Raw genomic sequence first — 12741 nt, forward strand, 5'->3', positions numbered from 1 at the left:
TATCACGTGGGGTGCAAACACCAATCTTTAGGGGTGGGGAAGGGGAAGGGATAGTAGTGTGTGAGTGGGGAGAGAGACAAATGCTGCCTGGTGGAATGTGTAGGGACTAGAATGCCAACAGGTACAGCATCAGGAGGTTGTCAGGCAAGGAGGTGGAAAAAAGGAGAGGAGTGGGGAAAGATGGGTGGTTGCATTGGCAGAGGGCTGCAAATAAACAGGGTGAGCAATGAGAATGGGGAGATGATGGGGCAGAGTGTGTGGATACTGTTGGGTGGGGGGGGGGGGGAGGGGGGGGGGGGGGGGGGTGAACAGTATGTTACCATAGGTTGAGGCTGGGATAGTTACAGGAGCAGTGAATGTGTTGTGAGGATAACTCCCATCTGCACATTTCAGAAAAGCTGGTGGTGATGGGTAGGATCCAGATGGCTCGGATAGTGAAGCAGCCATTGAAATCAAGTGTTATGTTCAGTCACATGTTGTACCATATGCGGTCTGCTTTGCTCTTGGCCTCAGTTTGGGGGTGGCTGTTGACCCTGGGGGACAGTTGGTTGGTTGTCGTACCAATATAAAAAAGCTGTGAAATGATGGCAACAGACCTGTGAAATGACATGGCTTCTTTCACATGTGGTGTGGCCGCTGATTGATTGCGCTGAATAACACAAAGAATGTTGGGAAGGTGGTAAATTCTAGTGAATTGGAAGTTACCACAAATGGAGCCCCACAGGGTTCAATTTTAGGTCCTCTGCTGTTCCTTATTCATGTGAATGACCTCTCACTTAACGTTCAGCAAGCAGAACTAGTACTTTTTGCAGATGACACGAGTGTTATAATAAATCCCATTCCAGAAAAAGCAGCTGAAGATATTGTTAAGGATGTCTTTCAAAGAATTATTAAGTGGTTCTCAGAAAATGGACTCTCCCTTAATCTTGAAAAAAACTCACTATATCTAGTTCTGTACACTGAATAGAATCATACCGACAATTGATGTAGTATATTTACAGGACTCAGTTAACAGGGTAGATTTCTTCAAATTTTTGGGTGTTCACATTGATGACAACTTGAACCGGAAGAAGCATATTACTGAGCTTCTCAAACAACTAAATTCAGCTTCTTTCGCTCTTCTTATAATTACTAGTCTTGGTAATAAACAGATCAGCTTCCTAATGTACTTTGCATATTTCCACTCAATAATGTCTTATGGAGTAGTTTTCTGGGGTAACTCACCACTTAGACATAAAGTATTGATTGCACAAAAGAGAGCAGTGAGTATAATTAATGGTGTTCACCCAAGGACATCATGTAGGCACCTTTTCAAGGAGTTAGGTATTTTAACTGCACCATCAGAGTACATATATTCACTAATGAAATTCATTACAAATAATCATTTCTTTTGGACAACTCCCAAACGAAAGCGTTGGTACGTTGATAGAAACAATAACAAACACAAACACAAACACACACACACAACCACACACACACACACACACACACACACACACACACACACACAAATTTCAAGCTTTCGTAACCCACGGTTGCTTCATCAGGAAAGAGGGAAGGAGAGGGAAAGACGAAAGAATGTGGGTTTTAAGGGAGAGGATAAGGAGTCATTCCAATCCTGGGAGCGGAAAGACTTACCTTGGGGGGAAGAAGGGACAGGTATACACAATCGCGCGCGCGCGCACACACACACACACACACACACACACACACACACACACACACACACACACACACACAAGCGTGTGTGTGTGTGTGTGTGTGTGTGTGTGTGTGTGTGTGTGTGTGTGATGATGTGACTTACCAAACGAAAGCGCTGGCACATCGATAGACAAAACCTTTCACCGGACTCCATCAACCTCCTGACCCCACCAACACCCCGCACCCCTACCTTCTACCTTCTTCCTAAAATTCACAAACCCAATCATCCTGGCCGCCCCATTGTAGCTGGTTACCAGGCCCCCACAGAACGTATCTCTGCCTACGTAGATCAACACCTTCAACCCATTACATGCAGTCTCCCATCCTTCATCAAAGACACCAACCACTTTCTCGAACGCCTGGAATCCTTACCCAATCTGTTACCCCCGGAAACCATCCTTGTAACCATTGATGCCACTTCCTTATACACAAATATTCCGCACGTCCAGGGCCTCGCTGCAATGGAGCACTTCCTTTCACGCCGACCACCTGCCACCCTACCTAAAACCTCTTTCCTCATTACCTTAGCCAGCTTCATCCTGACCCACAACTTCTTCACTTTCGAAGGCCAGACATACCAACAATTAAAGGGTACAGCCATGGGAACCAGGATGGCCCCCTCGTACGCCAACCTATTCATGGGTCGCTTAGAGGAAGCCTTCTTGGTTACCCAGGCCTGCCAACCCAAAGTTTGGTACAGATTTATTGATGCCATTTTCATGATCTGGACTCACAGTGAAGAAGAACTCCAGAATTTCCTCTCCAACCTCAACTCCTTTGGTTCCATCAGATTCACCTGGTCCTACTCCAAATCCCATGCCACTTTCCTTGACGTTGACCTCTATCTGTCCAATGGCCAGCTTCACACGTCCATCCACATCAAACCCACCAACAAGCAACAGTACCTCCATTATGATAGCTGCCACCCATTCCACATCAAACGGTCCCTTCCCTACAGCCTAGGTCTTCGTGGCAAACGAATCTTCTCCAGTCCGGAATCCCTGAACCATTACACCAACAACCTGATAACAGCTTTCGCATCCCGCAACTACCCTCCCGACCTGGTACAGAAGCAAATAAGCAGAGCCACTTCCTCGCCCCCTCAAACCCAGAACCTCCCACAGAAGAACCACAAAAGTGCCCCACTTGTGACAGGATACTTTCCGGGACTGGATCAGACTCTGAATGTGGCTCTCCAGCAGGGATACGACTTCCTCAAATCCTGCCCTGAAATGAGATCCATCCTTCATGAAATCCTCTCCACTCCACCAAGAGTGTCTTTCCGCCGTCCACCTAACCTTCATAACCTCTTAGTTCATCCTTACGATATCCCCACACCACCTTCCCTACCCTCTGGCTCCTACCCTTGTAACCGCCCCCGGTATAAAACATTGGGGATTTCATAGGGATGAACTAAGAGGTTACGAAGGTTAGGTGGATGGCGGAAAGACACTCTTGGTGGAGTGGGGAAGATTTCATGAAGGATGGATCTCATTTCAGGGCAGGATTTGAGGAAGTCGTATCCCTGCTGGAGAGTCACATTCAGAGTCTGATCCAGTCCCGGAAAGTATCCTGTCACAAGTGGGGCACTTTTGGGGTTCTTCTGTGGGCGGTTCCGGGTTTGAGGAGATGAGGAAGTGGCTCTGGTTATTTGCTTCTGTACCAGGTCGGGAGGGTAGTTGCGAGATTCAAAAGCTGTTTTCAGGTTGTTGGTGTAATGGTTCAGGGATTCTGGACTGGAGCAGATTCGTTTGCCACGAAATGGCTGTAGGGAAGGGACCGTTTGATGTGGAATGGGTGGCAGCTGTCATAATGGAGATACTGTTGCTTGTTGGTGGGTTTGATGTGAACGGACGTGTGAAGCTGGCCTTTGGACAGGTGGAGGTCAACGTCAAGGAAAGTGGCATGGGATTTGGAGTAGGACCGTGTGAATCTGATGGAACCAAAGGAGTTGAGGTTGGAGAGGAAATTCTGGAGTTCTTCTTCACTGTGAGTCCAGATCATGAAATTGGCATCAATAAATCTGTACCAAACTTTGGGTTGGCAGGCCTGGGTAACCCAGAAGGCTTCCTCTAAGCGACCCATGAATAGGTTGGCGTACGAGGGGGCCATCCTGGTTCCCATGGCTGTACCCTTTAATTGTTGGTATGTCTGGCCTTCGAGAGTGAAGAAGTTGTGGGTCAGGATGAAGCTGGCTAAGGTAATGAGGAAAGAGGTTTTAGGTAGGGTGGCAGGTGGTCGGCGTGAAAGGAAGTGCTCCATCGCAGCGAGGCCCTGGACGTGCGGAATATTTGTGTATAAGGAAGTGGCATCAATGGTTACAAGGATGGTTTCCGGGGGTAACAGATTGGGTAAGGATTCCAGGCGTTCGAGAAGGTGGTTGGTGTCTTTGATGAAGGATGGGAAACTGCATGTAATGAGTTGAAGGTGTTGATCTATGTAGGCAGAGATACGTTCTGACCAACCACTATTCATGTGTATATATATCTTGTAATCTGACTTGTTCCACATCATGTTGTTGTTGTTGTTGTTGTTGCAGTTGTTGCAGTCGTCAGTCCTGAGACTGGTTTGATGCAGCTCTCCATGCTACCCTATCCTGTGCAAGGTTCTTCATCTCCCAGTACCTACTGCAGCCTACATCCTTCTGAATCTGCTTAGTGTATTCATCTCTTGGTCTCCCTCTACGATTTTTACCCTCCATGCTGCCCTCCAATACTAAATTGGTGATCCCTCGATGTCTCAGAACATGTCCTAGCAACCGATCCCTTCTTCTAGTCAAGTTGTGCCACAAACTCCTCCCCACTTCTATTCAATACCTCCTCATTAGTTATGTGATCAACCCATCTAATCTTCAGCATTCTTCTGTAGCACCACATTTCGAAAGCTTCTATTCTCTTCTTGTCTAAACAATTTGTCGTCCATGTTTCGCCTCCATACATGGCTACACTCCATACAAACACTTTCAGAAACTACTTCCTGACATTTAAATCTATGCTCGATGTTAACAAATTTTTCTTCTTCAGAAACGCTTTCCTTGCCAGTGCCAGTCTACATTTTATATCCTCTCTACTTTGACCATCATCAGTTATTTTGCCCCCCAAGTAGCAAAACTCCTTTACTACTTTAAGTGTCTCATTTCCTAATCTAATTCCCTCAGCATCACCCAACTTAATTCGACTACATTCCATTATCCTCGTTTTGCTTTTGTTGATGTTCATCTTATACCCTCCTTTCAAGACACTGTCCATTCCGTTCAACTGCTCTTCCAAGTTCTTTGCTGTCTCTGACAGAATTGCAATGTCATCGGCAAACCTCAAAGTTTTTATTTCTTCTCCATGGATTTTAATACCTACTCCGAACTTTTCTTTTGTTTCCTTTATTGCTTGCTCAATATACAGATTGAATAACATCGGGGAGAGGCTACAACCCTGTCTCACTCCCTTCCCAACCACTGCTTCCCTTTCATACCCCTCAACTCTTATAACTGCCATCTGGTTTCTGTACAAATTGTAAATAGCCTTTCGCTCCCTGTATTTTACCCTTGCCACCTTCAGAATTTGAAAGAGAGTATTCCAATCAACATTGTCAAAAACTTTCTCTAAGTCTACAAATGCTAGAAAGAGAGGTTTGCCTTTCCTTAATCTTTCTTCTAATATAAGTCGTAGGGTCAGTATTGCCTCACGTGTTCCAACATTTCCACATATATCGATAAAATAATCAGGAAAAGATTTACAGAAAATGACATAACTAAAACTAAACTAAACTAAAACTATGACATGATGAGAATAGGGAGTACTGTGTGCGTGGAGTGGCCAGGTTTTGCACGTGGGTCTTCCACAGGGAAATGATCCTTGTGGCAAGGGGTTGCGATTGAGAGTGGCATGGGAATACACTAGAATCAACTAAATACTGAGGGACTACAATTACAGGCAACTTAAATTGGAAGGATCACATAGAAAATGTTGTGGGGAAGGTGACCCAAGATGGCATTTCATTTGCAGGACACTTAGAAAGTGTAATTAATCTACTAAAGACACTGTATACAGTATGCTTGCCTTTTCTGGGCTATTGCTGCTCTGTAGGGCAAAATAAGAGAAATTAGAGATTGCACGGCTAGATGCGTGTGTCGGTGTTTCTCACACGCTGTTTGAGAATGGAATGGTCAAGAAATAGCCTGACAATTGCCACATTTATGTGTGACTTGCAGAGTAGTCATTTACAAAAAGAAAACAACTGTAATGTAGTGTAGCCAACTTCAATCAGTTGATGCCGAGGGAATTATATAAGGCAATGAGACGTAAACAGGGGATGAGTTTTCTGTTTAGGGAGTAAAAGAACTGACAGTGGTAGAAGTAGAGAGCAATAAAAGTGTTTCTTGAAAAGAGAAACGCTGTAACATCTGATATAAAATATTAGAAAATATTTTATGAAAGTATTTATCTGGTGTGTAACCTTAAGCAGAAGTAAAGTGTGTGTGTGTGTGTGTGTGTGTGTGTGTGTGTGTGTGTGTGTGTGTGTGTGTGTGTGTATATATATATATAATGTTCACTTGTCTAATCAAAATGTTACGAGCCCTGACAAGTTAACGACCCGAGGATAGTGTTTCTGAAGGCGTTATTACCATATGTTAGATTCTGGTTCAGCGGTATTACAATTCAGATGAAAGAACATCAACACATTCCTACTTTTAGTCAACCTTGTCCCATAATTTTCGTTTTTCTTAGTTTGATTCTGTATGTCTTCATGAGTTACCCCATTTACCCCTCTAATCCTCGGCAGTCTTCTGTGTGTGTGACTTACCAAATGAAAGTGCTGGCAGGTCGACAGACACACAAACGAACACAAACATACACACAAAATTCAAGCTTTCGCAACAAACTGTTGCCTCATCAGGAAAGAGGGAAGGAGGGGAACGACGAAAGGATGTGGGTTTTAAGGGAGAGGGCAAGGAGTCATTCCAATCCCGGGAGCGGAAAGACATATTTAAATATGTCTGCTTGTGTCTGTATATGTGTGGATGGATGTGTGTGTGTGTGTGTGTGTGTGTGTGCGCGAGTGTATACCCGTCCTTTTTTCCCCCTAAGGCAAGTCTTTCCGCTCCCTGGATTGGAATGACTCCTTATCCTCTCCCTTAAAACCCACATCCTTTCGTCTTTCCCCTCTTCCCTCTTTCCTGATGAGGCAACAGTTTGTTGCGAAAGCTTGAATTTTGTGTGTATGTTTGTGTTCGTTTGTGTGTCTGTCGACCTGCCAGCACTTTCATTTGGTAAGTCACATTCCACATGGGAAAAATATGCCTAAAAACAAAGATGATGTGACTTACCAAACGAAAGCGCTGGCACGTCGATAGACACACAAACAAACACAAACATACACACAAAATTCAACCTTTCGCAACAAACTGTTGCCTCATCAGGAAAGAGGGAAGGAGAGGGAAAGACGAAAGGAAGTGGGTTTTAAGGGAGAGGGTAAGGAGTCATTCCAATCCCGGGAGCGGAAAGACTTACCTTAGGGGGAATAAAGGACAGGTATACACTCGCGCACACACACACATATCCATCCACATATACAGACACAAGCAGACATATTTAAAGACAAAGAGTTTGGGGAGAGATGTCAGTCGAGGCGGAACTGTAGAGGCAAAGAAGTTGTTGAAAGACAGGTGAGGTATGAGTGGCGGCAACTTGAAATTAGCGGAGATTGAGGCCTGGCGGATAACGAGAAGAGAGGATATACTGAAGGGCAAGTTCCCATCTCCGGAGTTCGGACAGGTTGGTGTTAGTGGGAAGTATCCAGATAACCCGGACGGTGTAACACTGTGCCAAGATGTGCTGGCTGTGCACCAAGGCATGTTTAGCCACAGGGTGATCCTCATTACCAACAAACGCTGTCTGCCTGTGTCCATTCATGCGAATGGACAGTTTGTTGCTGGTCATTCCCACATAGAATGCATCACAGTGTAGGCAGGTCAGTTGGTAAATCACGTGGGTGCTTTCACACGTGGCTCTGCCTTTGATCGTGTACACCTTCCGGGTTACAGGACTGGAGTAGGTGGTGGTGGGAGGGTGCATGGGACAGGTTTTGCACCGGGGGCGGTTGCAAGGATAGGTGCCAGAGGGTAGGGAAGGTGGTTTGGGGATTTCATAGGGATGAACTAACAGGTTATGAAAGTTAGGTGGACGGCGGAAAGACACTCTTGGCGGAGTGGGGAGGATTTCATGAAGGATGGATCTCATTTCAGGGCAGGATTTGAGGAAGTCGTATCCCTGCTGGAGAGCCACATTCAGAGTCTGGTCCAGTCCCGGAAAGTATCCTGTCACAAGTGGGGCACTTTTGTGGTTCTTCTGTGGGGGATTCTGGGTTTGAGGGGATGAGGAAGTGGCTCTGCTTATTTGCTTCTGTACCAGGTCGGGAGGGTAGTTGCGGGATGCGAAAGCTGTTGTCAGGTTGTTGGTGTAATGATTCAGGGATTCCGGACTGGAGAAGATTCGTTTGCCACGAAGACCTAGGCTGTAGGGAAGGGACCGTTTGATGTGGAATGGGTGGCAGCTATCATAATGGAGGTACTGTTGCTTGTTGGTGGGTTTGATGTGGACAGACGTGTGAAGTTGGCCATTGGATAGGTGGAGGTCAACGTCAAGGAAAGTGGCATGGGATTTGGAGTAGGACTAGGTGAATCTGATGGAACCAAAGGAGTTGAGGTTGGAGAGGAAATTCTGGAGTTCTTCATCACTGTGAGTCCAGATCATGAAGATGTCATCAATAAATCTGTACCAAACTTTGGGTTGGCAGACCTGAGTAACCAAGAAGGCTTCCTCTAAGTGACCCATGAATAGGTTGGCGTACGAGGGGGCCATCCTGGTACCCATGGCTGTTCCCTTTAATTGTTGGTATGTCTGGCCTTCAAAAGTGAAGAAGTTGTGGTTCAGGATGAAGCTGGCTAAGGTAATGAGGAATGAGGTTTTAGGGAGGGTGGCAGGTGATCGGCGTGAAAGGAAATGCTCCATCGCAGCGAGGCCCTGGACGTGCGGAATATATGTGTGTAAGGAAGTGGCATCAATGGTTGCAAGGATGGTTTCCGGGGGTAACAGATTGGGTAAGGATTCCAGGCGTTCAAGGAAGTGGTTGGTGTCTTTGATGAAGGATGGGAGACTGCATGTAATGGGTTGAAGGTGTTGATCTACGTAGGCAAAGATACGTTCTGTGGGGGCTTGGTAACCAGCTACAATGGGGCGGCCGGGATGATTGGGTTTGTGGATTTTAAGAAGAAGGTAGGGGTGCGGGGTGTCGGTGGGGTCAGGAGGTTGATGGAGTCAGGTAAAGGTTTTGCAGGGGGCCTAAGGTTCTGAGGATATCTTGAAGCTCTGCCTGGACATCGGGAATGGGGTTCCCTTGGCAAACTTTGTATGTGGTGTTGTCTGAAGGCTGACGCAGTCCCTCAGCCACGTACTCCCGACGATCAAGTACCACGGTCGTGGATTGGTCAGCCTTCAGATCACGGATAACCTGGGCTTCAGCAGTGGTGATGTTGGGAGTAGGATTAAGGTTTTTTAAGAAGGATTGAGAGGCAAGGCTGGAAGTGAGAAATTCCTGGAACAGTTCCGTCCTCCGTCACAGCGGGACCCACCTCCTCTTCCTCAAAATCACCCTCTCCAAACCTTCCAGGAATTTCTGACTTCCAGCCTTGCCTCTCAATCCTTCCACCTAACCTTCATAACCTCTTAGTTCATCGCTATGAAATCACCAAACCACCTTCCCTACCCTCTGGCTTCTACCCTTGTAACCGCCCCCGGTGTAAAACCTGTCCCATGCACCCTCCCACCACCACCTACTCCAGTCCTGTAACACGGAAGGTGTACACGATCAAAGGCAGTGCCACGTGTGAAAGCACCCACGTGATTTACCAACTGACCTGCCTACACTGTGAAGCTTTCTATGTGGGAATGACAAGCAACAAACTGTCCATTCACATGAATGGACACAGGCAGACAGTGTTTGTTGGTAATGAGGATCACCCTGTGGCTATACATGCCTTGGTGCACGGCCAGCACATCTTGGCACTGTGTTACACTGTCTGGGTTATCTGGATACTTCCCTCTAACACCAACCTGTCAGAACTCTGGAGATGGGAACTTGCCCTTCAGTATATCCTCTCTTCTCGTTACCCACCAGGCCTCAACCTCCGCTAATTTCAAGTTGCTGCTGCTCATGCCTCACCTGTCATTCAACAACAGCTTTGCCTCTGTACTTCCACCTCGACAGACATCTCTGCCTAAACTCTTTGCCTTTACAAATGTCTGCTTGTGTCTGTGTATGTGCGGATGGATATGTGTGTATGTGCGAGTGTATACCTGTCCTTTTTTTCTCCGTAAGGTAAGTATTTCCGCTCCCGGGATTGGAATGACTCCTTACCCTCTCCCTTAAAACCCTAAAACCCACATCCTTTCGTCTTTCCCTCTTTCCTGGTGAAGCAACCGTTAGTTGCAAAAGCTTGAATTTTGCGTGTATGTTTGTGTGTCTATCAACCTGCCTGTGTTGTGTGGTTTTTTTTTGGGGGTGGGGGGGGTGGGGGGGGGGGGGGGGGGGGGGGAGCGACACATGACGACTTTGAGAAGGCCAGAGTTTGAATTCAGAATCAGCACCTAAAAACAGAAATAAATTTGCAGAATGGTGACAATAAATGTGATAGGACTAGAAAGTGATCCAGCAGATGCATTATGAGTGCTAACGGCCTAAGAAGAGGATCCTAGTGAACAGGAATGCTAGATTTGAATAGTCTTTGTGATTAAACATTGGGATCCAACCTGGTTGGTCCTTGTAAACCACATGTAATTGAAGGTTCTCTGCCAGTTCTTATTAGTCACCTTTTTCATCATGTACTCGATATACTGAATCATAGATTTTACAGGACTATAAATATATTCATGAAAAAAGACTAATGTGCTCCATGAGTTTGTAGAAAATACAGTTACCAAGACTGTTGTGGAATAAGGTATTTTGATGTGTCACAGACACTCTGCTCTGATTCCAAATTCAGAAACAGTGTTTTTGTTGTATTTTTGACAGAGTCTGGGCTACCCAGTAATCACCCCCCGTATGGACAACAAAAAGGTCATTCTGAAGTACTACCATGGCTCTTCATGCCCGTTTGGACAAGAAGTTAACCTAAGTTCGTCCTTTGTATTCAGCTGTGATCCAAAGGCTGATCCAGTAAGTAATTTTTGTATGTAACTTATATTAATTATCAGAAAAGATTGTAAAACACTAATAAGCAGTCCACTTAAAATTTATTGTTTGCTGGTTAAGATGCTTAAAATACAGTTATTCTTTTCTTTTACTATTTATTCGTGGCTTTTTGACATGACAAATGCATGCTATTATTGTAAAATAATGTTTTATTCTACATTTCTTGTGCTTCTTGAATCTTCGTACCTCTTTTTTGAGAAAATTTTCACATTTCCATTAATTGAGGAATGATTTTGTGGAATATAATTCATTAATAATCTGTGGTGCATATATAGACTGCTTAGATAATGAAATGTAGGGGATTGTAATGTGAAAATATGTGAAGATTTAGAATAATGACATTAATGTAATTGATGTTCACTCTTCAATTACTGGTTTGCCCTTGCTACAGCTGACACCTTTACCATAGAAAGAAATTAAAAACTGTTGGGAGGAAGTTCCGTTATTCAATTTTTTGCACAATTTGTAAATTTCTAGAACCCTGTTTAAAAGGCTTTCCCAATCCATGAAAGAAAGTGTATGGGAAACATTCCACTGAAGTAAATTAATGTGCAGTTGCAGCTATAGTTGGTACGCAGTTCATAGTGATTCAAGAATTTTTGTGTAAATTCTAGAACCACTGAGCCTTCTACTATCTCGAACACACAATATTCTAGATACGAGTGTGGGATGGTAAAATCCTACCTACTGCGTATCACGTGTTTGTGTGTGCAGGTTTAAAATCAGTCATGGGAAGAAAGTAAGACGCGGCAGTCGGACGGCATCGACAAGTACCTGTCGGGCAATCCATAGAGGTTTTAGTGCTTGTGTAAGGAAGTACCATGGAGTTTTTAAGCCGCTCTGTGCTTATTGTGTCATTGACTTTTGTTATGTGAAACAAGAACAGTTGAAAAAGTACTCTTATAGACTCTTGACTCAGCCTTGTTAGAGGCAAGACGTTTTTTCAGTCTCTCTTTCTGAAAGTCATGGTGTCTAAGCAGACTTCCTTTTGAATGTAAATCAATTTGTTTCTAACATACGACTGTACAAGAGACTTACTGAAGTTACATATTGTGTTGAAAGTGAAAATTTTTATTGTGCTTGAAAGTCAAATACATCGCTGATTGATGAAACGTAAAGTTTGTATGGCTACTTATTTCACAAGTAGAAAGAGGCGTGAAAATTCCTGTACCTAGCATTATTCGATGGAGAATAAGTCAAAGAGTGTTTCCAGCAGCTGGATATCCATTAGAGAAGAGTGGCTGCAAACCCCCAGTAAGTCATCTCGGAAAGAAGTGGAATGTGGTTTGGGGAAATAAATCAGTATAACCCAGGCCCACACTCACACTTTGTCGTCAAAACGTTAGAAGTTCAGACTGTTGCTAAATTAGGTAAAAAGATTGCATAAGGGTAAAATGCATTCTTATTATATATTAAACAGTATTTGTGAAGATAGTTCACCAGAATGAATAATACTTACCCTGTTAAAAGAGCACACCGGTCTCGCAGTAGTGCTGAACACGGTGTACGTTCTATACCAGGCAATCATGTGACCTTCCATGGATGACATAGGTCATGGTAGTGAAGTGGCATGTAAATGTTATTTGGTTGTGTGGAATAAGTGCTTTAAGCTGGGTCAATCTGTAGACATGACTTAACGGCAGAAAGGAGCTGCTGTTTTTGGATATACTCACGACCACACAGTGATATACTCATGACCACACGGTGAATGAAGTTATGTGATTTGTTGATGTACTAATGCAGACTTTATACCATTTTCAGAAGGAATAGTGTTTCACAGCCATGTGTAACTGC

The 12741-nt window shown here is 44.6% G+C and overlaps 1 protein-coding gene across 3 annotated transcripts in view; it reads left to right on the forward strand.

Annotated features, from left to right (window-relative positions):
* LOC124611079 (cation-independent mannose-6-phosphate receptor) overlaps positions 1-12741 on the forward strand; it is a 619359-nt gene that overhangs the window by 315895 nt on the left and 290723 nt on the right. For all 3 annotated transcript variants that reach the window (XM_047140214.1, XM_047140213.1, XM_047140215.1), the window contains exon 17: positions 10768-10911. In XM_047140214.1, the coding sequence (XP_046996170.1) occupies positions 10768-10911 (144 nt within the window). The remainder of the gene's footprint in view (positions 1-10767; positions 10912-12741) is intronic.

This window comes from Schistocerca americana, chromosome 1 (assembly GCF_021461395.2).
Source record: "Schistocerca americana isolate TAMUIC-IGC-003095 chromosome 1, iqSchAmer2.1, whole genome shotgun sequence".
Taxonomy (NCBI): Eukaryota; Metazoa; Arthropoda; class Insecta; order Orthoptera; family Acrididae; genus Schistocerca; species Schistocerca americana.